At 42.4% G+C, this 27,246-nt stretch overlaps 1 protein-coding gene and 2 pseudogenes across 1 annotated transcript; all 3 read right to left on the bottom strand.

Moving 5' to 3' along the window:
- Positions 1 to 9,824: 9,824 nt before the first annotated feature.
- Positions 9,825 to 11,279, bottom strand: LOC115359811 (toll-like receptor 13; annotated as a pseudogene).
- Positions 11,280 to 13,723: 2,444 nt separating this feature from the next.
- LOC115359751 (chymotrypsin-like elastase family member 2A) lies at positions 13,724 to 16,466 on the bottom strand (annotated as a pseudogene).
- A 7,625-nt stretch (positions 16,467 to 24,091) lies between these two features.
- LOC115359810 (transmembrane protein 233-like) lies at positions 24,092 to 26,907 on the bottom strand. Its single transcript, XM_030052454.1, has 4 exons — positions 26,722 to 26,907; positions 25,697 to 25,841; positions 25,270 to 25,286; positions 24,092 to 24,103 (listed from the first exon to the last, which is right to left on the bottom strand). The coding sequence occupies exons 1-4, from the start codon at positions 26,905 to 26,907 to the stop codon at positions 24,092 to 24,094; spliced, it is 360 nt and encodes a 119-aa protein (XP_029908314.1).
- Positions 26,908 to 27,246: the final 339 nt, after the last annotated feature.

The following is a 27,246-nucleotide window of genomic DNA, read 5'->3' as shown; positions in this document are numbered from 1 at the left end:
TTTCAACAACCCCCAGAGAACATGTCTGAACTTGTTACATTAAATGGTAAGGTGTTCATTTTGTGTTGAGAGGAAAGCGAGCCTCTTTACCAAAATGCATCATGTCTTGTGACCACATTGTATTATAGACAGACACTTTAGGCTACTGTCAAAGGAGAAACTGGCATACGCCTGCCTCTTCTACACTGGATGTCTTCCCTGTATGATTTTTGTACAAAATGGTGAGTCTACAAAGAAGCCCTTGCACTTTAATTCTGAGGGAATGATGCCAAAACTTGACTTTTACTATGTATAACACGGCTGTTTTTTTCTACGGTCAAGTTCCATTTTTGTGCTGGAACTATAACACAACTTCATGTTGTCTACCCCCAATAAAACTGGCCCAGAAATACGATACTAGAAATACTAATAGTTTTTTTTTTAATGGTGCTAAAGTGTTTTACAGTGGATTTTTCTGAAAACAGCCACATATCCTAATGCAACAGTTATTTTGTGTGAAACTCTACCTGGTTACTCAGTGTTAGTCACAAGAGCATCGGCTAAATGCCTGAATTGTAAAATTTAAACAACACATTGTAAAGTTTATCATGATTGTTTGGATATAACTTGTATGTAACCATGCATTGTTCAGTCAGAAGTTTCAGTTACATGACAGATCTTCATGGGTGTTTTTGTAGTGAAGCTACCACTTTATCATCCCCAAAATGTAATGTTATGGGACTTTTAAAGCCCTGTGCGAGAGTTCTCCCATTGACTGCAGTGTGAGTGGGCCATCCTTGGCAGCCACAAGCAGATGCCAGACTGAGGGCTGTATTCAAGAGGACACAAAGCTCAGCAAAGCCTCTCTAGTCCTTATGTAACACCCTCAGAAAGGCACTATGGCTCACAGACAGAGGCGTAATTTATGGGGTGGGAAGGAAGGTTTGGGGAGGGAGGGGGATTTTCCTCTGCATATACTGAGGGGGCAGTAGTGGACACCTCCACTTTTTATATGTAAAAAAAAAAGGAAGAAAACTGCACACACTAGGACCACACAGAATCACCGTCCGCTCATGCTCCCTGTCCCAGTTCCAACTCCCCTTCCCCTTTCCTCTTGCACTTTAATTCAAACCGATTCAAACAACGAACCAACAGCTCAGCAGAAATGTTAGCGATGTTCAAACCCCCCAAAGTACAGAAGATGGAAGACAAGAAATTTTTTGAAAAAAAGAGTGTGAGAGTGAGACACATTAATTCCCAGTTCACTAACATTAATTGTGCAGGGAACTAAGAGCGTTTTTATTTGTATTTAGCTAGCCAGCTAGCGACATATATAAACAGTATTGGTGATCATTCTGCACTTGGGAAGCTCAGCCTGGCGATTGATTGTTGCTGTGAAAGCTGTGTGCTTAGATCTCTGTTTCTCCCTCTCTCACTGGCTTTCCTGTGAGAGAGGGAAATGCACTGCTACACTGTTAAAATGTTACCATCAATTACCAGAAACATAAACCCTGAAAGTAGTTTTATCTATCTATCTATCTATCTATCTATCTATCTATTTCTTTTAATAATGTATTGTGTCTGTAACTAAGCAGGAACAGCAGCCACCCCAGCAGGTGTTAGACAGGGAGCAGGGACAGCATGTAGAAAGTGGAGAGGTGAGAATTATAAATTACACAATGAAGCAAGACTGTATAAGAGGCCATGGAATATCGCCATTATACCATTGTTGAATTGCTGTATTATTTTTTTACATGTCATTTCAATTGAGCACGGTCAGTCCACCACTGTGCTTCTCCACTCAAAATATTCATTCAAGTATTTTTATTTTTTGGAAATCATTTGCTAACTGTACTAACTGTGCCCCCACCCCTCCACCCCACCTGTGAAAACAAAATTCCACCCCTGCTCACAGATCAAGTCTATTTATGAGTGACAGTTATACACACAGACTGAAGTTGCTGTTCTCTGAAATAGGCTGATTCTTTCTTTTTTATACAATGAGATGGTAAATTTAGAAACCTTCAACAACAGGCCAGCTGAGCTTAGCTGCGTACTGAACATTCAGTTCTCCCTGTCTCCATAATTGACTCTCATTCATCCATGTGGCCATGTCCAGTTGCTTAGCTTATGTTTGTATTAAAAGTGTACATTCACATTTTCATTCCCTCATGCACTGGATCAAATGGGAAGGTGATGGCCGTACAGAAGTAGTCGCCTCATGTCACTGTAATTTTCTTTGCTACCTTTGTTAGGCACAGCAATTTCTGACATTACACCTGCTTACTCTACCATTTAGATCTACAGCTGAATTTACTATGAACTATGAAGGACAAGCATGATCATTACTCGCATTCAGTCCTCTCTCTCCCCCTCTTTTCCTGAGGGTTGCTTGGAGGCCTTTGCTGCTTGCTAGATTTAAATCATCCTTCTCCAGTCAGGAGGTCAACAGATACTTGTGCTCGTTCCTCTGCTGGGTTTGTCCCACATTAGGAGCAAGCACCGGCAGCCTCTCTTGGCTAGAAGGCACCTTGCAGGCTCTGTAGAGGATAAGAAAGAGGAGCAGGAGGAGGATGGCAACAAATGTGTTGCATGCTATGGCCACCAGCGCAGCTGTGGATAGCCCTGTCATGCCTTCTTCTGATTCCATAATGGAGACTGAATGCAGAGAGTCCAGCTTTAGTCAACTTGAATGCTAAATTTTATGCTGGTTCCATGATGTCCCAGTCCATTAATGGGAAATGAGGATGACTTTGAGCATCACCTGTGCTTCAATACTCAAGTGAAACTTGAACCCATGTAATTATAATTCCGTGCGTCTATAGATGGATCACTGTTGTTTCATTGTATTAACTCCCTGTGCAGAGCGAGGCAGAAAATCAATATGCATTGTAACTCCAAGAGGGGAGAGTTCCTTGGTGCTGTGCTCATTGTTTATTGCTGTCTCCCCGAGTGTTAGATGAGCCAAGGAATACAGCAGCGATGTCTGTTTGTACCTCTCACTGCAGATATGTATGACAGTACCTCCAAAGGATCTGTTTTCCTCTCTCTGGCTTCTTTTGGGTAAAATACCACCATTCAGCTATTCAGATTAGCTTTGTGGCTCATTCCAAAGTAGTCTGCACTGCTACCATAACACTTGGACAGTTCACAGCCACAACAAAGGTCTTCCAATGTCTGCAAGAGCAAAACAAATAGGACAATTAGTAACAAATTGATAAATAGTAATAATAATCATTTCGAAACAACTTTGTTAATGTTAAAGTTCCCTACCAGGACCAACACCAACTGCTCTGACCTGGTGTGAGTAGCTGAGCTGATGATGAGGGGAAACCATTCGGTGCTTACTTTTACATTCTGATCTTACATAGGATCTGGTGTATGAGTGGCAAGTTCATTTATTATGTCTATGAATCTGTATCTATATCAAATTACAGTAGATACTGCAAGACAATCTTTTTATGTGCACTGCCCCAATCTTGCAAACGCTCATACAGACACTACATACTTGGTGTGCTGATCTGCCTCCATAGGCTTTCAAATTAATATCAGTGATACAGATGCACAATATCAGTAAATGAGAATAACATTTGTAATATCAGGAGATAACAATGTTGAGAATGCTGACACTTAAAATGTGTTCCCCAGTTATTAATTCACCAGCATGGCTTTTTGAATTCATAAGAATGTCCACATTAAAGCTACAAATGGCATTAGCTAATTCATTCTGTGAATTAGCTAATTAGTTTTCTTCTATTTTGCTGAATCATTTGTGACTAATTGGATTTTCCCTTTCATACAAGATGGAAATTACCAAGCGGAAACACCATTACTAATTGTGAGAATGATTAGATAATGTTTATGCTGTGATATTGTAACAATAACAGGAGAAAAAATATAAAAGTCAAATTCGATTAGGTGAGTTGAGATTTCATTGTGATGTGGATTATTTTTACTGTGGCTTTCATGTTGTAATCCTAGAGTGTATAGCATGGGTCCAAATGGACCTGGGTGAGTTGTTGTTTGCAGTAATTTTTAAATAAATTTATTTTATCATTTAGCATTTTAGGACATCCCCAATTTATTTGTATTTTATGATTGAAGGTTTATGAGGTTTTCACTTCAAGAATAAAAGGTGTTTTTGTATAATTACCCCTAAAATACACAGCATGAGTCCAAATGGATCAGCATTCATTTCCAATGAAATCTGATTCATAACTGAGGGTCTCTTGTTTTGATATTTATGGTAATATTTAATTAAATTGTTTTTAATTATCGCAGATGTTAACATTTTTTTTTCCTTTCTTACATTTTACATAAAAATCAATTTTGTATCACTACCCCAAATGTGACAGCACAGAGTAAGGACCCGTATTCATTTTGAATACAGGTGAGGTCCATTATGCAAAACCTAAGAAAATAAAAATAAATGTCATGATTTGTGATCATCAAAGTCAAAATAATTATCGATTACCTTAAATATCAAATGAGTAGATTAATTAATTTAAAACAAAGTAACAAAGAAAACCTCAACTATGCATCAGATTTAATAGGAAATAAATATGGGTCCATTTGGACCCATGTTGTGCATTCAAATGGTATCCAATACATTGTGCATTTTAGGGTTAATGGGGGTTTATTGAAAACATTTACATTTACTCTTACATTTTACTCTTCAATTTGCAAGACTTCCCTTATCTGTGAATGCATGATATGGGTGTGCCCTAGTTCTTGATTCAGAAATTTTGTTCTGCGTTCTCAAAGCCTGGTTAATAGCTTGAGTGCAGCCACTCCCCATGAGAAACCACTCCAACTCCTCCACAACCTTAGTGAATCATAAGCATATAACCTGAATGAATTATTCACTCTCCCTCTCTCTCTCTCTCTCTCTCTCTCTCTCTCTCTCTCTCTCTTTCTTTCTCTCTCTCTCTCTGTCTTTCTCTTTCTTTCTTTCTTTCTTTCTTTCTTTCTCTCTCCCCCTCTCTCTCCCTAGTTATTTATCTCTGTTTCTTTCTCTGGATTACATGCTGCTATCTAATACTAAATAGTCCACCTGGCACTGTCCTGAGTTGTTGGGTAACCCCACTAGAATGCATTGCTTGGCAACACACACAAACATGCACATGTGAGTGAAAGCACTCTGACACACACACACACACACACACACACACACACACACACACATCTCCTATTTGAAATTGTCAGAGCTGTTTTAGTACACATAGACATCAGATGATTCGCAAGATGTCAGGAAATAGATTCTGGCAAACTGCATGGGGAACCTGTGAGTGTGCATATGGTTTTGTGTCAGTGCACCGGTTTGTTTGTGTTTGTGTGTGTGTGTGTGTGTGTGTGTGTGTGTGTGTGAGAGAGAGAGAGAGAGAGAGAGAGAGAGAAAGCGCAAACAGATCTGTCAGAATCTCATGGTTGGAGATTTATCATGCAAACTTGGCTGTATGCAGAATATGCCAGGTGGATTTGACAAAAGCCATAGTGCATTTGATCCGGCTTTGGTGCAGTACCTCACTTCCCAGGTGGAGAGGAGCATAATGTCCCTGCCCTTTGGCTCTTAGGTGGTAAATGAGGAATATTATTCATGAAAACAATTGAGGGTGCCTCTGAGAGTCCGAGCAAGCAAAACTCATAGCTGAAGGGCTCATATGAGTGACAGAGAATATCATCATCTAATTATACTTCATTCCCAAGAAGCAAAGCTATTCCAGTGTTGTGGAAAAACATCTTCCTAATAACACTGATTTACTTGGCTGCAAAACCACTGGTAAATGCTGTGTGTAGAGTGAGTGTATGTTAACTTTTAGATCACCAAGATGCTGAGAGATTTCAGAGATTCCTACATTGTGCCTGTATACTATCTTTCCTGTAAGTTTCTCACTTACCCCGCAGACTCAGCCAGCAGTTTGTGTTCTAAACAAATATCCCACTATATGAGTCAGTCGTCCGCTGTCATCCGTTGTGGAGATACTGTTCACACTGATAATAGTTCCCTCTCCAGACGTCTACCGCGGTCTTTCCCCTTTTTCGTCTCGCTCGCTCTCCTTCTCTATCCTTTCTGCCTCACTACACACCGGACTGAAGACAAGACAGGACTGCACGCTGCTCGTGAGAGAGCTCTCCAGTAAGCGGAGAGGGAGGAGGGGCTGTGCTCGAGGATGTCAGCGCTGATATCAAGCGTAGGGGAGAGGGGAACGCTGTGGATGTAATTACAAAGGGCTTCTGCTGCAGACGGGAGGAGGGACGCGGGGGAGGTTGTGGGGGGTGCTGTTAGAGGGGGTGGTGTTGTTACACAGAACAAGCAAAGCTGCCTGTCAGACAAAACAATGACTTCCGGCTCACATCCCAGCGCAGAGTATGGTGAAATAACAAATTATTTCAGTGGTTCAACACATTCAACACAGAGGTGGGAGTTGAAGGAGGCATTGAGAGCTATTTTGAGGGGAGCCCAAATGAAAGCTTAGTCAAAGGCATTGTTGTTGCATTGCCAACGGGTCACTGCACTACCTATCTTAAGGACTTCTTACGTATTGTATATGGAGTCACAGTAGGTTTAAGTATTTTGGAGTTAGCTTCTCCTGACAATGATACATAGACTTGCTGACATGGTGGTCTATTAGAGACAAACCCTCACACATTATCTGTTATGGCTGCTCCTTCTTCTATCCTGTTGTTGCCTTCCTTTTCTCCAACCACTCCATCTGCTTTTGTTCTAACAATGCACTCTTTGGGGTTTAGAAGTGCAATGACCAGCCACCTCTCTCTTCAGTTCACCAGTTTGATCCAACACAAGGATACAGGGCCGTCCAGCGTTTACATTTCAAGACGCCAGCTCTTGCCCTTAAGGCCTGTCATATGAACTGCTTCCATAACAACGCGCTCTTAGGACAGATATCCCTTTGAAGGCTGGAAGGCAGCTGACAAAGACAGAAAACAGAAATAATTAGTATTGCGGGATGGGTGGAATGATCAGGATTGCCCACATGAAATTGCTGCACCAGGAAAAAACATTAGGCGACAAATAAGTGCTTTGGGATGCTTTCAAATGGGATGTCTTTTGGGGATGATGGCTCCTTTTAAGTTATTTCTCTCTCAGACATAATGACAGCCACTGCTGTTATTTCTTTGTGAGGAAAATGGCCCATACTGGTGCAAGCTATGCGTAAGGCCTTGAGTGTACATGTGGATGGCATGTGTGCAAGCCTACCTGAATGAAAGGTAAAATGAAATTAGAAGAAAATGTCCTTAGGGACATAAGGGGAATATGAAAAATTTAGTTATTGCTAATGTTAATTTAAATAAAAACAAAAGGGTTGTTATCTCAGAGAAAACTTAAGAATGGGATTTGTGGTCTCCTAGGTGCAGATTAAATAAAAAGGTGCCCATTTACTATTACTGAATTTGGCAAGGTACAAGGCACAGGTGGTATCGCTGGCAGAGGCTTCTCTATACGCTTGTATTTGGCAAACTCTCTTGGGCTTTCCAAGTCAGCCAGCAGCAGCATTTTTGGAACAATCAAACTAATATTCTAATGAGCCATTAGCACTTCATCATATAGTTACTCAACATTAAAAAAAAAAAAAAAAAAAGGTTCAATTTCTTCAGGCAAATTTGTCCATTACAAAGTATGGGAATCACAAGATATTTATACAAATTTGTGAATTATACGTTGTGACACCTAAGCTTTTGGGTTTAAGCATGTTTGAAATGTGTTTACAATGATACATTTTTTCCATTTACAGTTCAAACGTGCTATGAATCTCACTTTGGTCTGTTTTATAGTACTGGAACAAGGCGTTAACCGGAATAAACGTGATACATTAGTGCATGTAAAGTAAGTAATGTAAAAATCATAATTGTTTTTCATTTGTTTTTCAAGGCACCTCCTCAGTGTTTTAAAAAAAAATAAGTCAACCTTTGGTCAGATTTCTTTATAAATGACTTGAGGTACTATTTCCACATTTAAGTGTACATGAAATTGGAAAAGCACCAGAACATGGCTTGGATTTAACTTTGAACTAACTCCAAACTAATCAAACAAATTTGTGGACCAGCAGATATCGCAGGAACAGTCAAGAATCAGCAGGTTCTGTCTGGGCCCAAAAAACAATGACTGGAATATATTGGTGCCTTCATATCTTTATTTGTTGACAGTATCCATAATAGAGGCATCATATTCAGACAACTCAAAGTGTTGTTTTAATCATGATTTTGCTTTTGTTTTCTTCTCCCCGCACGGCATTGAAACCCATTGTACAGTGAAGGTTTTGTCAACCAAATGTGTCATATAAGTTTGTCAGGCAGCTTCTCTCCATGACAGTGCAGAGTAATGTAGCAAAAAACACATGCCTGGAGGACTGTGCAAGTGCTAAAGCTCACATGATATAGATAGGATAATGTGACAGATGAAGGCATACTCATTTCCTGTGAGAAATTGTCACATCGGCGTTCTCTCTCTCCCTCTCTCTCTCTCTTGCACACACAGAAACTCACACAGACACCTCAAAATAACAAGACTCCAGATCAGAATCAGTTATTCCCAGAGAGAGAAGCACATGCAGAACAGATAGGAGCCTTGGCTGTGCGTAGGCGGGACATATTCTGTTACTTCCCCAAACTGGGACGGCGCTCAGATATTCTGAAAAACTAAAGTCGAGCAGCACCTCCCAGAGGCAAAGAGGGAAGGAAGGAGACCAGGAGAAGAAAGAGCAGGATACACCTATACTGGTAGAAAAGAAAATCAAGTTCACAAACTGAATACATTCATTTCACATCTATAAATAACAGCCTGGTCCTGCCTAGCCTAGTGTACCTGTCAAATGATTTTTAGTATCACTGAAAATAGAACTGCAGAGTGAGCAGGCCTTTTTTTCTACATTAAACCTACATTTTCCTTGACACTGTGGTGACCTTTCAGCACCAGTCAGGCTGATTTAAAAAAAAGCATCTCCCCCTACCAGTAGCTACTGTGAAAGCACCTCACCATTTCATTATAATTTTCTAAAATACTTCTCAAAACTGATGATGTTGTTCATAATGAAATATTTAAAGCTCATACTATTGTTTAAACCATATTGCTTTTGTCAGTGTGGTTCCAATCCATACCTGTCAACATTTGAGTAGTAAAATCCGGGAGGTTTTTGTGTCGGGGGGGGGGGGCGTTGCCCCCGGTATGCACATCATCACGTTGAAATACACAGGCATGGCCCGACATCATTATAAATAAGTAGTTCAAATACATTCATCATGTCTTCCATTTAACTAAAAAACGTTTTTGGTCCTTTTAATCAGACATGGGATGTTTATTTACCTCGACAGTTTCGGAGGTCAATTGTCACTCTTCTCTGACAATGTCACACTAACCTCGCGAAAACTGCCATCTACAGTGCATACAGTAGTTTACTGTAGCGGGTGGCAGAGGGCAGACTGGAAATGGGCGGCTCGCCCCGGGGTATTGTTATTATTTTTAATAAATGCACTTTAAATACGGGAAATTTACGGGAAAATACTTATACGGGAGGGGGCCGGGAAAGGAGGGTAAAATACGGGAAAATCCTGGCCAAAACGGGATACTTGACAGGTATGTTCCAATCCCATACCCCAAACGACAATATATATTGCCTCATGCTACTTAGTCTTCTTTCTCTTCTTTAGTTGCTTTACAGCTACCAGCAACACCTCACTAGGTCCACACAGTGTGCATTTATTGATCTTTCAACAGTGAAAGGGTAAGCCTCTAAATTCATTAGTTCTGTGCTAAGAGCACCTCTGTGAATGTGGCCGCTTTTACCTGATGTCACCCTTCAGTTGCAGGGTTGTGTTTGGCATACAGCCTATCTCAGAAAGCCTTGTGCTGTCTGGGGTTGTGAGGCTCGTTCAGATTGGTTCTGGCATGCCAATCTGTACTGAGCAGACAGCTGGCGACGGGAGATTCTCTGCACAAAGATGAGGATGACAACGGCACTGTGCTCTGCATGCAGACAGTAGCTGGCCAAACACACCTCCAGCGAGCATCATGTGCTCTGGAGGTAATGGTGGCTGACCAGGCAGATGGTGTGGCAGCTCCTGTACAGGCCGTCAGTGATGTTCTCCACGATGTCCTTACCCAGCTGGAAGTCCCTGCTGTTCAGACAGAGGCACAGGAGAGGGGGTTCTCTCTGCTTCAGACTGGAAAGGAGCTTCTCCACCACCCGGCACTCTCCACAAGAATTGCAGTGGTAGTGCCTCCTGCTGTTGCTTCACTTGGCCTTAAACAGCCCAATCAGGTTGATGTGATAGAAAGGGAAAAGGTGGGGCACCCCTGTGGCTCACCGTGTAGAACGTGTACTACATACTATTGAGGCTAACCTAGCACCCTGGCTTTTCTGTGTGTCATCCTGTCTTTCCTGTCTCTCTCTACAGTGTTTGTCTAATAAAGTAGAAATGTCCCCAAAAAATAATCTTAAAAAAAAAAAAGGGAAAGATATGCACCATCCCACACTGCAGTGGCAACAAATAGACCAAATCCATATTCTGTTGTGCACAATACCTCCGGGTATTTAACAAAGTTGATTTTGTCAGTTGCATTGTCCGATAAGCAGGTCAGTTTTTCCATTGTGGGAGTAAACATTATCACCTCTACTTGCCTTGGTCTTTTTTTCCTCCGTTCAATAAACCAGCAATTGTAACAGCTGCTGGAGGATCTCGAATTCGATTACACTGAGGCAAACTGGAAAGATGTTCAGTGAATCTTAATTATTTGAGCTGTTTCTCATCCATAGATTGCCTTTACACACACACCATTTGATTTAGCTTGGACAGATCAACACTTTTTGCTGAGAGTTTTAAGGTGTTAACAAAAGTCTCCAGGGACCTGATGTATTTCACCATAAAATGAGTTTGAGACTAATTTGTGTTGCGATGTCTTATGATCAGCGTCACTGGCCTCAAAGCAGAACTGAGGAAAACCTAAAATAACTTAATCATAACAGGTCCAAACATGTTTGAAATGTTCAGTGTGGTTTCATGTGATGATGGTGGAGAAACATAGTTCCACCTTTCAAGACAGATTCTGATTAGAGATTTCAGGTGTCACTTCAGCATTAACCAAGACTGTCAGTGACGCCCACCCACACCAGCTGAGGTAAAATGTATTGAAGCTTGTTCTATTTTGTTGGATGTAAGATCTAAATTATGAAATTTCAACATTCCATGGAAAGAAAAAAAATGTAATATTTAAAAGGCATTTGGAGGTTAGATCCAGGTAATATATATTATTAAGGCCTATGAGCTGATTGTTACATGATCATGTTTTGAGTTAAAATGACTCTCACTAAACATGGGATTAGCTCTATTTCTGTTTCCTTGAGCATTTACCTGTGGTTCAGTAACCTTTTAGTGACTGAAACGAAATTAAAATGATAACTTGAAGAAACTGGATGTCTGCCAGCAGCCAAAAAATATATTCAAGGCCCTGGCATGGTTCAGTATTACTCTCAAAAAATGCTAATATCCTCATCGCTCCACCATTAGTTACTGACAGACATTGTAAAGACAATATAGGAGACAAGTTCAAAATTGATTGGTTCAAAATTGATGCGATATTGCAGAATATTGCATTTCATGGCTGAGCCAGCAACAAATAAAATCTGATGCATTTTGTAACAATGTCAGTAACTCCTCCTCTATGAGTTTTATGTTATCAAAGTGTAAAACAAAACTCATTACATTTTCTAAAATTGGCCTCTTACTTGTGGTTGTGTCAGAGAAGCACACACATTTTACCAACACTGAAAAATCTGGTATAAAAGCCCAAGGAATTCTAAGTTGTTGTAGATTTGGCATGCCACTGAAAACATCTTGTGGCACAGCTGATGGGCTGTATGCTGATAGAGTGAGTAATTCTTAGGTTGACAAGATCGCTGAGTGTCATATGAAAAACCCTTCACAGCCATCACTCTCTCTCTCCTCTGTAAATTCAAATATCACAGGCTTCAAATCCCATGTACAAGGAGCCACACGTGTGTCATTTTGTCATTTTCCATGTTGATATAGCAGGTTTGAATTGCAGGGTGAAAATCGGTTAGATCCTTTTTAGGTATTTGTAACATTTGCTCACTCCACCCTTGTAGTCTTACTATTACAGTGTCTATGGAGGCAGTTTTAGTTCATTTTCACAGGTGGATGGTATGGTGGCAGAAGCAAGATGTAGACTTCATTTTGCTGTTATGTTACAGTAAATCGAGCTTTAGTGAATGTTCAGTCAGGAAGACTATCTCATGCGCATGTGTAAGATTTAGATATGCTGTATTTTTCACGTTATCGTGCCTTTTCTCCTCTCACACATGCTCATTCAGAACTTCACATGCCGTCATAGCCTGGCTGTCAAATGAGTCAGATCAGTTGTTGACACCACCTGGTCATTTCTATCAAATAGCCTAGTAGCACACCTTCCTTGTTAACCTATCATCTTGCTGCTGCCTTTTTAAAATGTGTTTCTCTCTGTGCCTTTAGTGCTGTCTGCTGCCGTTCACGCGACCCTCCCCATTCCCGTCTCCACTTGAACCTTCCCTCTTATGAACTGTAATTAACTATATTTTCTCCATTTGACATGAGGAAGTTGAAAAAAGTGGCTGCATTCAGCTTCCTCTGAAGATGACCATGGTAAGACATATCCATATAGTGTATTGAAAATGTAAAATATTTATTTTCCAGTCATAAAATGAGATGATCAACTTTTAAAATCTCCATTCTCATTGTTGGTTGAAGAGGTTATTTCAGATGGAGCATTACATGCAATTACATGTAATATTCACAGATTACATGTGATAAATTACATGTATTGTGGTTGTGGTTGTTGTCTATCATGTCATATAATTATTCAGTATGCAAAGTCTGAAGAGTTAAAAGACCTTTAACTTTTCCTTTTTAAAGCAATTGATTGATTGATTGACTGATTGACTGATTGATTGATTGATTGATTGCAAGCTTTTAGGTTAGAATATAATTATCAGATTGTAACAACCTACAGTATTTTTTAGATATTGTGGCCATAAAACAAGCTTTTACAAAGTGGAAATACCTATGGATAGCAACTTTCAGTTTTCATAGAGCTTTTTTTTTTTCTTTCCGTTTTTAACATTAATGAGTGTGTTGGAGCAAGTTAGGCTTGACTTCTAAGCTACCAAAGCATATTCTGTACACTCTTATGCAACCAATATTTGTGATAGACAGATACAATAATCAGTGTGGACGAGAAGCCAAAACAGGGCGGACATGGTCCTTTAAAGCAGTACAGAACAGTGAGTTCACAGTGAGCTACTGCCTGACTAAATGTTACATCACCCTTTAATTAGTTTGCCTCACTCCTTGGCTTTAACAAAAAAGTAGCTGAGATGAGTTGAACTGCACTGAAATTAGTTTTCAGTTATACATTTTACTACCAAAAAATAAGGTCAAAAGTCAAAACACATTTGTCAAATCTATAATTGTTTTATTGAGTCATCAGACATCTCAGTTGTCCATCATAGTCTGAAAGAAAAGGGCACATAAATATTACAGTATCAGCAAAATGACATTCACTTCATGTTGTAGGGTTTGGAGGAAAATTGACCTCACCTAAACACAAATAGAACAACTGAAATGACATTTTGCATGAGGATATTTCAATCTAACCACAAAACAAAATGGTCCAGTTAAGTTTGACACATTTAGGCTCATGGACTAGCAAAGAGAAATGAGTGAAAAAACAGACTCATACCTCCTCGATCCACTCATTGTAGTCGGACACTCGGGTAAAGACGGTGGGCTTCTTGGCGTAGTTGCAGCCCAAGCCAGAGACGAAGCTGGCAATGCCGTGAACCTCCCAGATGCCCTCGTGGTTCTTACAGTTCAGTGGGCCACCAGAGTCACCCTGGGACCAAGAGAGCAACAGCACAGTACTATCAGGTACCAACTAGGGCGATGATGTCGTCTACTTCAGGCCCACTTATTTCTCTCCGAATCAGCCAAGGCCCACAAGATGAATTTTCCCTGAAATGTTTTCTCTTTGATGGAAAAAGTGCCAGGACCAACACTTAATTGCCTACTGCTATGAATCAGAATCTGCTTAAAATCACAAAATTTAACCATAGGAAGGATATTTTTATTCCAAGTCACTGTGATATTAATTAGCAACACCATCACCATCCATACTTTATATACAGCAACATGGACTATATCCACAGACAATTTTTCAAGTTTTCTGAGGAACACTTGCTGAATCATCATTTGTTTTGTTTGCTCTGTTTTACTTTTGCCTTGTATCTGACTACTTTGCCTGATACACCCTTGACATGTCATGTCAGATATGATGATATTGCTCTTACTCATAAATACTGTAATATTTATGTTTTTTGAAATCCTCAGTAACCTTCACATATTTATGAAAATAATTTGCCATGGTCGACTAAGAACCACTTGATGAGTTTGGGTTTGCAGACCACTAGGGAGTGCTCAAGAAGCAGAACTTATTAGGCCATGTCCTGTTTTGAATACTTGCACTGGAGTATATTAGCAGAAACCAGAAAAAGCTTTTAGGCTGCCAGCAAATTACCTTAGTTTCTTCAGTATTCCTCGGTTATAAAAAGCTGCAGCAAAATGTTTTGATAAATGGAAATAGTCTCAGTGTTTACTTCCTGGGGGAGCGCAGTTGCACTTACGTTGCAGCCTCCCACCACACCGTCTCCCCCGGCGCACACCATCGACCTACGGATGGACACACCCCACCAGTCACTCTGGGTACATGTGTCATGATCCACAACAGGCATCAGTGCCTGCTGCAGAGTGGCAGAGGTGGGACCTCCAGCTGAAACGCACACACACACACAACCACACACACACACACACACACACACACACACACACACACACAAATTTATCAACCCAACTTGTCCTATGGGAACTAAAGAGCTGCTGAATTGCTGTTTCAGAGAGGTAATGCTAGTAAATCAGACTTTCCCTTCATGTCATGTATTGTTTCTGCATGTGTTAGCCTTACTGTAGAGTCTGCCCCAGCCGGTGATGTAGCAGGGGTAGTTGTGAGGCAGGATGGTGTCGGGGGCAGGGATACAGGCCAGCTGAACCTGGTCAGTCAAGCTCACGTGCTCTGACAGCTTGATCATGGCAATGTCGTTACTAATCAAGAAGAGAGACACAGTCAGTACTTCCTGCAAATGAATTAAACTAAATGAAATTAAGTCAATTTGTGTCAGTAATTTTAATATTGTTGCACTGCTGATTCACTGCTGATTGAACTGCTATATCTTAACAACCAATCAATCAACTAAACACTTTGGACAGCTGTGAGGTGGCCTTACCCAATGGACAGCAGCACAGGGTTATACTGTCTGTGCACGATGATCTTAGCCGGCAGGATGGCCCTGGCGCTGGGCTCTGCCACCTCCAGGTTGTGTTTGCCCACAACCACACGGTAGTTCAGCTTCATGCTACACAGAATGAAACATTCAGTTCAGTCTAAAACGGCTGTAATTTTCTGGCTGTGGGATGATCATTTCCACTCACAGGTGATGCATCAACGTGCTGCCTTACTCAATGCAGTGGGCAGCGGTCATGACCCAGTTGGTAGCGATGAGTGATCCACCACACGTGTGTCTCCAAACGTCATTCCTCTCATACTGCAGAGAAATCTGCAGCAGTGGGAAAGCAAACAGACACCGTCTTGTTGCTACTCTCTATCACAGACTGATGCCTAAATGTTTCAGATGATGACTACAACAGAGTGAATCGTGTTAGTGCATTTGCTCAGTTATAATCAGGTGAAAGGGTAGGCTGAAATATACCTTTAATAAACAAAGCGCAATAGTATTTCAGTTAACAAGTGACAGAAATTCAAAGCAATTATATAAAAGCTACCTTAATGGCCACATACACCAAGAATACAACATACTCTCTATAATAAATTAGTTTGTTGACAATCAGTATTTTGTCTTCTGCCACAGCTCAGGGAATGAATATACTAGGCGACTCCTCAGTTGTAAGAGAGGAGTAAAATAACATTTGCTCTCTGTCAGGACTCAGACAGCACTCAGTCATCCAGATGTTACCTGCCAGGGCCAGCTGTTGGGACGGGCATCCACTCCGTTCACCACCCGCGTCACTTCAGGCTCAATGGGAGGCGTGCCACAGGCATAAGCTACACACAACCAGACACAGCATTGTGGATTATACTGTAGTATAAATAGTAATGTGACTTATAGGAGATGATGTAACCTAGTGAATAAATTTTATGTAGCTACAGTATATTGTTCAATACACATTAATAGAAGCTGGAATCCAAAGTGATTATCACATTAACAGTTACAGTCCCCTTAATTTCCTTGTCTCATCTTTTATCAATGTCCTATAACATATTGCTCAGGTCTTGCTATAAGACTTAATGCATTTTTCAATATCTTACTGCCCGCAATGAGAGCAAGGACCAGGATGACGGAAGTCATGTTGCTGCTGTCAGTAGACATGCCAAAAACTCCGCCTTTTATAGCTGCTTTCTCTCAAGAAACCCGCCCATTTAACGTAATTTTGGAAAAAAGTTGGGATAGAGAATGTGGGATGGTTGTGGGAGAAAGGGGATGGCGCACAGCTGTACAGCACTGTTTAGATCACTCAGCATTTTGCACATTTTCATTTCACATTTTCATTACAGAATATCATGTGTCACTAACAAACTTGAAGCTGAATCATAACTTGTCCATGAGCCAAAATGTGAGTTGATACATTCTACAACAGAAATAAGACATCATCCAGTGAGGTTTCCATGTCCTTGACAGATTGTGCATGTTTTATATGTCTACGCAGAGTTAAATATTTGCAGGAACTGTATGTGCAGACATACATTTTGGGACAGAAGCAGGTGTTGCTGAGCCTGCAGATGTCTGGCAGGCACAGCAAGATAAGAGCTCTGAGGTTTTCCTATTGAATATATCATACAAAGCAAAAACAGCAGTTCAGTATGATACAAGGTCATGTGAAGCATAAACTAAATGGTATTCTCTGTTTTTGACCAATAAAGACATACAATACTTTGAAATATCCAATTTATATAATCTCTCAAAACACTGAGACTATTTTGCAGTGAGTGAAGATTTGACAAAGTGCATTACTTTTGTTTTGTTTTTGTTTTAGAAAATCTATTGCTATTCTTACTTATCATCACTGCATGAGTTGGTGAATGTGACACTGTATAGTTATGTTAAATAGTAATCATTTTCATAACCAGCAGAAAATCTTAGAATCATTTAGATCCATATTTATCCCTCCTTATTTTAGCAGATACATTTATATTACATACAGAGCTAACAGGGCTTACACATACATAAAAAAAAAATCAGGTTCATGTTCAAATGATAAGGTCTCAAATTGACTCAAATAAAATGCAGTCAAATAAGTGAAATCATATCTTATCAAAAGCAGAACAAGGCAGATATTGCAAAAATAATAAACAGCAAACAAGCAGAGAGATTATGAATCAAAGAACAGGCAGCAGCAGCACAGCAGAAAGCCTCAGCGCTGGCAGACGACACACACAAATGACAAACAGCCATGGAGCTGCAGTGACACCTAGGATGAGAGAAAATTGGTCAATACAGACAGATTTGATGAGCCATAGCCAAGTTATTAACGTATAGCAGGAAAGCCCTATAACCCTCACTGAGCCCCATCCGTTATTGTGTTCTACTTTTAGCCGTGTTTCGTTTTACACTGTATTTTCTTAAATATTACAGAGGACATGTCACAAAGCCAGGAATCTCTGCTGGTCTGTTGGTTATCACAAACAGTGCAGGTGTGTTGTACTTCAACCCCTTGAACCTTGATTTTCCCTTACATTTACCCTTAAGTGGCTTCACAGTTAGAAAAAAAATCCCATATTGTACCACAGGTCACGTACATATTCGTTTTCTGTTGGTGGTAATGCTTCATTGAAGCAAACACAAGGTGTTTTATGGATGTACCATTACATCACATAGGAAATATCTAGATGTTTTGGGCGTCATTTTATACATATTTCCCTGTAACTTAGCAGGACATATTTGGTATCTAAAGAAACCTTGGGCTCTCCTCTAGAATTTAAAATAAAGTTTTGGAGGTTTGTACAAAGCTCGTCTGCGCAGCATGCATTTGTATCGACAAATACATCAATGGGAACGGCAGAGTTGGAAATTTTGTATTTGCAATTCATCTTTGCATCAGCAGGGAGCGCTATTTCACATACGCCTTACATAGTGCACCTTTAACTGAATCACATTTCCTTTAAAAAGATGGTGATGCACATTATTCTTCATGCTTTGATGCTGCAGAATTCATAAAAGTGAAGGTGAGAATGAGGAACCTGCAGTATCTTGGTAACCAGGTGCTGGTACGCCTGTCAGTGCCTCTTTACCACCCCTGCTCTCGATCTCCTGCGTTGTTCTCACAGTTATCCTCTTTCATTCATTACAACTGGATCATACTGCGAGTCCGCGTGATGAATGTGTCATGGGATATGTATGTGCGGAGGCTCTATCTGGTGGAAATGAAGGCACCTCGCTTTAGTGGCCTGTTTATGAGCACTTCATCTGAATCATGGAGTACTCTCAAACCACATTGGCCCCGGTGCGCCTAGCAACACAACAGCACAGCCTCAGGTGTGGAGATACTGTGAATACAGGCTGGAGAGCAAAACATAATTATTACTATCTGTAATGCATAGCCCAGACGTATACATATTGGGTGACTCAGTAAGTTTGTCCGTAAATTTTCATTTCAAGGGAGGTGTATTATATCATACTGATATCAATTTCCTGTTGGAAAATCAACACTGATGCCTGGAAACTCTTACTGACCGTCAAAGTCATGCAAGTCATCCAATTATTTTCTCATCTCTGAAGTTTCGCATTAATGAGATGTCCAACTATGTAGGAATAACAATGCTGAAATTTAGCAGTGTCGCACCATACTGAAGGCTTTGTTTAATATTGTTTTAGCGTAGTTAAAACCATCAGATGTGAAGCCACAAACAGGGGCCTTCATGTTATTAATAATGAATAAGAAGCAATAATGAATCATTTTCATAACCTTAGGGCCCATTATACCCAGGGCCCAGTATAGCTGTAAAAAAGAAAAATAAAGAAGCTGAAAACAAGCCAAATAGGTTCCAAAGAAGCTGATGTGGTGGAGATACAAAGTTTTTGTTTAACAGTGACAACATGTAAAAATGGACGTTTTAATTGCAAATTAGATAGGACAAAATTTTTACACACATTTTTAGAATTACAAAATTCAAACAAATATTTATCATGTATGCCTCTTTTTGTTCCAAGCGTGTGAAAGTAACCATAACCCAGGGCTCCTGAAGTGATATTTGACCCACAGAATCAGCAGCATTCAGATGATCCTCTTGCTTGCACCCATCTGAATTATCACTTTATTTTCCTCCCACATTTGATGCCACTTGTGAGGTGATTTAGTTACCTCGCAACAGGGTCAGTTCTGGTTGACTGTGTTGCCAGAACATGTTGGACAAGCTTGCAGCCCAATATCAAGGGGAACTTTTCTATATTTAGACGGGGATATACTATGACATATCAAGCTACCAGCAAACTTACCGACTTGGCAGATTTCTTTGGAGGGTGTTTTCGTGAACTAAGGTGAAAAAAAAAATCTATTTGCAAGCAGTATAAAGATCCTAAAAGACAGGCGTGGTTGTGTTTAGTTTTATTCAACCACCCTTTTGCAGAATTTGTCACCATCTGGAGCCATATGTCGGGTTTTCTGCTGGCACGGGAAAGCAGGAGCATGTTACAGTCAAGACATGAAGAACATGAAAGCAGAAATAAGCCTGCTATCAAAACACAAATTAATTGAATTTTTTTTTCAGTGTTCCCTAAGTGTTTGATGAAATGACTAAATCAGCCTTCGGTGTATTGTTAAAACAGAAATCAAAAATAATAACTCATTCTTAGATAGAAGCGTGAAAAGATGAGAGCTCAATTTGTTTAGATGTGTGTTCAAGGCAAGTCGCGAGGATTTTGCTGTTGTCTGAATTTAGATGAAGGAAATAATCAGACAGTCATGTTGTCATGGTTTTGGGTTGCTTGTGTTTTGTTTGGTTCTGTTTCATTTGTGCTTCTGTCATGGTTTTGTGTTTCTTGTGTTTTGGTTTGATTCTGTTTCCTGAGTTTCTTTTGCCTAGTTCCTTTCAGTGATTTCACCTGTGCCTTGTTTTCTCCTCCCTGTGCCACACCTGTCCTGTGTCTGTTAATCATCCTTGATTGTTCTGTTCCCTCCCAGTGTTTTACCTCAGCCTATCCTCTGTGTTCTCCTGTCTTGTGCTCCAGCCCCTTCCCCAGGTGTGTCTTGTTTGATCATTAGTTCTTGTGTATTTAAGTCCTGTCTTGAGTCCTGTTCCTTGTTGGTTCATTGTGTTATTCTGTTCTGTGTTGTTCTGTGCCTGCCTTAGTTTATTTATTAAATTTTGTTTTTGAGCATTTGTTTGCCTGCGGCTCCTGCTTTTGGGTCCTCCACCTTGCCCCGTGACAGAATGAACCAACCAATACAGGACCCAGCGGAGCACTGTTTTTTTTTGGAGGGAGCTGGCCGCGCCGTGGGCCCTGCGGATCCGGTGCACCAGGCCCTGGCTGGACAAGGCGCCTTTCTGAACTCTCATCAGCAGAGGCTTGGAGAACTGGCTGACTGCAACCGGTCACTGGTGGCTAAAATCGCCCAGATCTCCCAACAGGTCGCTCAGATCACCTCCTCCGTCAGGACGATGGTTGCGGCCCGGGCTCCAGCTGCTCCTGTGAGTGCTCTTCTCGGGGGTGTCGGCCACTTGCAGGCTAGCCGCAATCCAGCCACCAGCCTCAACATCCCAGCAGCCTCAGCTACCAGCCTCATCAGCCCAGTAAGTCCAGCCACCAGTCTCAGCAGCCCTATAAGACCAGTCAATAGCCTCAGCAGCCTTGCAAGCCCAGCTACCAGCTTTAGTAGTCTAGCAAGCCCTGTTCCCTGTGTTCGACTGGCTGACCCGGTCCCAGTCCCTGTCCCAGTTCCCCGAGTTCGACTGGCTGACCCGGTCCCAGTCCCTGTCCCAGTTCCCCGAGTTCGACTGGCTGACCCGGTCCCAGTCCCTGTCCCAGTTCCCCGAGTTCGACTGGCTGACCCGGTCCCAGTCCCTGTCCCAGTTCCCTGTGTTCGACTGGCTGAACCGGTCCCAGTTCCTGTCCTAGTTCCCAGAGTCCGACTGGCCGCCCAGACCCCAGTTCTTGTCCAAGTTCCTGGAGTGGACGTTGCCGCTGCCCGGCGGCCTGGAGTGGACGTTGCCGCTGCCCGGCGGCCTGGAGTGGACGTTGCCGCTGCCCGGCGGCCCGGAGTGGACGTCGCCGCCGCCGCTGCTGCCTCTGTCCGGCGGCCCCGAGTCCACGTCGCCGCCGCCGCTGCTGCCTCTGCCCGGCGGCCCCGAGTCCACATTGCCGCTGCTGCCTCTGCCCGGCGGCCCCGAGTCCACGTTGCCGCTGCTGCCTCTGCCCGGCGGCCCCGAGTCCACATTGCCGCTGCTGCCTCTGCCCGGCGGCCCCGAGTGCACGTTGCCACTGCCCGGCGGCCCCGAGTCCACGCTGCCGCGGCCCGGCGGTCCCAAGTCCACGCTGCAGCTGCTGCTGCTGCTGCTGCTGCTGCTGCTGCCGCTGCCCGGCGGTCCCGAGTCCATGCTGCCGCTGCTGTCCTGCGGCCCCGAGTCCACGTCGCCGCTGTCCTGCGGCCCCGAGTCCACGTCGCCGCTGTCCTGCGGCCCCGAGTCCACGTCCCCGCTGTCCTGCGGCCCCGAGTCCATGTTGCCGCTGTCCTGCGGTCCAGAGTTCACCCTGCTGCTTCCACTGTCTGGCGGTCCCAAGTCTGCACTGCAGGAAGTTATGGTCGCTCTGCAGTGTGGTGCCACCCACACTGCCGCCATCCGGGGAGGTTCCGCCATGGCCGCCAGCACTCTGGCCGTCCGCCAGAGCACCGCCTCGTCCATGGTTCCCTGCGCCCTGGCCGCCCGCCCGAGCACCGCGCCGTGCCTGGTTCCAGGCGCGCCGTGCCTGGTTCCCGGCGCCCCGGCCGTCCGCCCGAGCGCCGCCCCGTGCCTGGTTCCCGGCGCCCCGGCCGTCCGCCCGAGCGCCGCCCCGTGCCTGGTTCCCGGCGCCCCGGCCGTCCGCCCGAGCGCCGCCCTGTGCCTGGTTCCCGGCGCCGCGGCCGTCCGCCCGAGCGCCGCCCTGTGCCTGGTTCTTGGCGCCCTGGCCGTTCGCCAGAGCATTCCCCCGTCCTTGGTTCCCGGCGCCCCGGTTGTCCACCCAAGTGCCGTCCCATCCTTGGTTCCCTGCGCCCCGGCCGTCCGCCCCAGCGCTGCTCCGTGCCTGGTTCTTTGCGCCCTGGCCGTCCGCCCAGGCGCTGCCCCGCGCTTGGTCATCTGCCCTCCGGCCTTCCACCAGACTCTGGCTCTGAGCCCTGTGTTTTGGCCTCCTCCTCCCCCCGTCTTTTGACGGCCATCCATCCTCGTGCCCCTGAGACTGTTTTTGGGACGTCAGGAGCCGTCCCTTGAGGGGGGGGTTCTGTCATGGTTTTGGGTTGCTTGTGTTTTGTTTGGTTCTGTTTCATTTGTGCTTCTGTCATGGTTTTGTGTTTCTTGTGTTTTGGTTTGATTCTGTTTCCTGAGTTTCTTTTGCCTAGTTCCTTTCAGTGATTTCACCTGTGCCTTGTTTTCTCCTCCCTGTGCCACACCTGTCCTGTGTCTGTTAATCATCCTTGATTGTTCTGTTCCCTCCCAGTGTTTTACCTCAGCCTATCCTCTGTGTTCTCCTGTCTTGTGCTCCAGCCCCTTCCCCAGGTGTGTCTTGTTTGATCATTAGTTCTTGTGTATTTAAGTCCTGTCTTGAGTCCTGTTCCTTGTTGGTTCATTGTGTTATTCTGTTCTGTGTTGTTCTGTGCCTGCCTTAGTTTATTTATTAAATTTTGTTTTTGAGCATTTGTTTGCCTGCGGCTCCTGCTTTTGGGTCCTCCACCTTGCCCCGTGACACATGTAATATTTAATGTGACAAGGAGCACCAATCAAGGAAATAAGATGTGATATCAGTGAAATATATAATAAAGGCATATATAAAACATATATAAAAAATGCGTATATAAAAACAGTATCACTCTAAGAACCAAGCCTTGAAGCACAACAAACAATAATCACCATAATCACAAATAGACCATGAAAATTTCAATCCACAGTCCTAAGAAATGTATTTTATTACTGTTACCACAGACATACACAGCACCAGAATCATGTAACAAATATGAAAAAAAAAAATATCTATCTGGTGACACAAAATACTGGCATCATTTTGTGAGGAAGTCAAATAAAGCTTTGGAATTTCAGGGAGTCAACAGGAAATGAGAATGTAATATGATATATATATATATTTTTTCAATTTAATTATCAGTGTATGAAAAAATAATATGTTAATGTTATTGAGAAAATGAGTGCTCTCACTGTAATCTTACCTTTGTTTTAGTTATGATGTGAATTGGGGAAAAAAACAACATGCTGGCTTCTCTCAGGTGGAGGTGTCAGAGCTAATAAACAAACTGCAAGCCAACTGCTAATCCATTTAATCATCCCAAAGTTTCAAAAATCCTGTAAACAAAGTGTTGTCTCTTGTGTGTGTGTGTGTGTGTGTGTGTGTGTGTGTGTGTGTGTGTGTGTGTATGTGCACATATGTGAACTATGCAAATAAGTAGGAAGCTGCCTTTACTGTACCTTCAAAGCATCACTGAAATTAATCATCGAAATAGTAACTACGTACATCCACCAGGTTCTATAATCCTTGATTCTTCATGTGTCGAAGAACAGAGAAGGTGGGAGCAGGGGTCACGTGACGAACAGATCAGAGTTCACATGGGTCAAGTCAGACGCAGAGTCCTTTCATTGATAGACGGGTTTATGAACCGATCCGTGTCAGCCGGTCCAGAGATCCCCCAACAGTTCAGGACAGCTCAACATGTCATCTAAAAGCTTTCTGTTCAAGACCCTCATTTGCTGTCATCCTCTCTCTCCATCTCCACAGTGCTAAAAGTCCATCTGGAATACAAAGAGAAGTGCATTAAACAAAGACTTTCACATCAAAGGAAGTCTATCTATATGTGAGAATGCATCCTTATTAAAGGTGCCATATATAAGCTTCATCAGTATTCATCATTTTTATGCCCATATAGGAGTTCTGGATCCAACACTCTAATGTGAAAATGAAAAGAGGAGTAAAATGACTGCTAAAGTCTGTGCTATTGATCATTTGATGATTAATTTGCTTTTGAGGGTTCCTCTATCATGGATTTTGTCGATTCTGAGATGTATTTCTGATGGGTTTTGACGCTGCAGTGAAAACAAATGAGGCTGTGCCGCTGATGCCTCACTGGCTTGGTGGGTGTCAGGGGAATGCAATTAGTGCGAGAATGGGATCTATATGTTTTGGCTGTGCGTTGGTACTGGAGGAAAGGTAATGAGGTCACTAAAGTTGACAGGGTTCATTTTCTAGGGAGTATGAATGTGCTTTCCACATTTTGTGGTAATTCACCAAACAGATTTTGAGACTAAATTTGACATTTTGGCCAGAACATCAAACATCATCATCAAACATCATGGCGATCCATTAATTAGATTTTGTGATATCTCATCTGCAAATGTGACAATTTGGCCCAAGGGTGGCACCAGAGGAAAGGTGATGATGACACCAAAACTGACAGGGTTCATTCCCTGGGAAGCATGAGTACAATTTGCAAATTACTTAAATAATTACTTAAATCTGCCAATTGCTTTTAAGGACATGTGTACAAGTCTTTGTTTGGACCCGGGTGGCACTGGAGGAAAGATCTATTGTTGATCCTACTGACTAACCACAGTCATTAGGAATCTTCCTTTGGGAGTATTAATGCAAGGGGATTGGATTCAACAATAAATAATGATTCATGTCTGAGAGCCACATCTAACTGTCTTGAGGACCACATCTTGCCCCCAGGCCTTAGTTTGTCCATTTGTGCACTGGAGGAAAGGCCACGGTCTTACTTAAACTGACAGGTTTCATTCTATGAGGAACATATGTGTGCTCAACAAATTTAATTTGCCCAATAGCTTTTGAGATAGAGCCCAATTTTGCATGAAGGTGGCACAAGAGGAAAGGGTCGCGGTGTTACCAAGCTGATAGGGTTCATCCTCTGGGATGAAAGTGCACACCAAATTTCATGGCATACCATCCAGTAGATTTCAGCTGATTGGACAGATAGACACACCAAAGGAATGTTACAAATTACATGAAATATGTCCTAACTTAGTCATATGTTGTTTCAGTTTACTTAATTTCACACATACTAAGAATAGAATGACTGGCAAACCGGATACAAAAACCAGGTGGTGAAAAATGAAATGCTAAAAAAAATATATCATATTTATCCTCTTCAGTAAAATGACAGAGGATTGACTGTTGATTGAAGAAGCAACACAAAGCAATGGAGTTTATGGGAAATCTGGTTTTATTTTTGAGAATCACCAGCACCAACGATGCTGCCGGCATGTTGCAGAGGCTATCAGCCACCTTGACCGTGTTTTCATAAAAACTAATATGACTATGATGTATTGGTATTTTGAACTGTTATATATAACATCTGTAAGTAGTAGCACTGTGCCTTACTGTGGTAAACTGGACAGTGCAGAAGATGGCGATGACGAGGAGGCCAATGATGATGGAGGCAATAGCAACATAAAGAGCGTTCCTGCCCAACCTCCTGGACCCGTCATAGTCGCCCTGGTCATAGCTCTTCCTGGACTGAGAAAAACAACAGGACAAATACTTCATTTGAAATGAAACTCAGACATTTGGCACTTGTCAGACACTTCACGATTTTTTTTCAAAGCATTTGACTGAGCATGCATTTTGACTCTCACCAGACTCAAAACAAGAAACGCCAAATGAATGACTCCAAATGAGTTATTTTAACTAACTGAACTTTTGCAGCTTTTACCAGTAAAGCGTAGTCACATGCTTTTGAGCAGTTGTGAAGGCAAGAACTAGTCATTAAACTGTAATTCTTGAAACAGAAGACAGTGTTAACAGTCTGGTTTGTCGTCTGGCTCATATCTGCCTGTGTGTGTCTATCTGTGGGACAAATGTGCAACATGGAAATTTTGTTTCATTTTCCAAACTGGAAGACTAAGAGACTTTCTTTGATGGGCAGAGCAGGTGCATGTGACTGGGTTACATCTTAGTGTCCAGCACATCCGCTCCCACCCCCACCTCCTGTCAGCCAGCATGTCAGTACACTGTGTCACCAGTACATACTAAACACCCTGATGAAAGAACAGATTTTCTACTCTCTGACATACTTTCTCTATCTAATGACTCACACTGTATGACACTTCATCCTTCCACATCACATGACATCAGTGTGGCCACATTACATGCACAGGCTGAGGCCATAAATGACTTTTCCTGCTGTTACTGTTGTGGTTATCAAGTTTTAGAGAAATAATAAAGATAGGGGAAAGGGGGTATTTTCTTTGATATTTTTGAACATATGTTAATAATTATTCTATTGTTTAATATCCCACCATCCAACACCAATAAATACACCAAACAATTGCACTAGTGAATGGTGTATTTTACACAGCATAGCACTTTTTTTTCTTTTTCTATTGTTTGCACTTACCATGATAGAGAAGACCAAAGCCACTATGTTGACGGGGTATGCTGGACAAAAGCAGGTGAAAATAGTCAAACAAAGGTAGCTACGCACTGGAGGTGGGGGTTCCTGTTCCCCTAAAGAACCGTGGTCGAAAAACGCGCTCCCACTCAGGGAACTTTTCACATCCGAACTTAGCACTCTCAGAGCCATTGTGCCTGACATAAGTTACCAAAAAAAATGTCCAAAAATGGAAAAGAGTCACACACAGACCTGAAACAAGCAAAATATAGGAAGCTTAAAGAAAGAAAAAAGAAATCCAACTGGAAGAAGCTGCAGTACAACTGTTAAGGCAAGGGGTGAACCTGAAGTGAGAAAAAAAAAATTAGCGAGAGGCATCTGAAAGGGTGAGTGAGAGTGTTTGCAGGGAGAGAGATCTGTCTGTTGGCGATAGTCCTGTTCCCTTCTTTTGCCTCAGGGTGGGCAAAAAATCAACTTCAAGGGGAGAGAGAGTGTAAGAGTGGGAGAAGGGAGATCACTGACCCTGTTGGG

This window comes from Myripristis murdjan, chromosome 5, assembly GCF_902150065.1.
Source record: "Myripristis murdjan chromosome 5, fMyrMur1.1, whole genome shotgun sequence".
In the NCBI taxonomy this organism is placed as follows: Eukaryota; Metazoa; Chordata; class Actinopteri; order Holocentriformes; family Holocentridae; genus Myripristis; species Myripristis murdjan.
Note: the sequence above shows the minus strand (reverse complement) of the source record. Positions and strands in the feature narration are given on the sequence as shown.

Coding starts and splice junctions, on each gene's coding strand:
- LOC115359810 (XM_030052454.1), bottom strand. CDS start 26,907: ATGGCTCTGAGAGTGCTAAGTTCGGATGTGAAAAGTTCCCTGAGTGGG. Junction 25,842..26,721: donor CTTTGGTCTTCTCTATCATG/GTAAGTGCAAAC, acceptor TGTTTTTCTCAG/TCCAGGAAGAGCTATGACCA.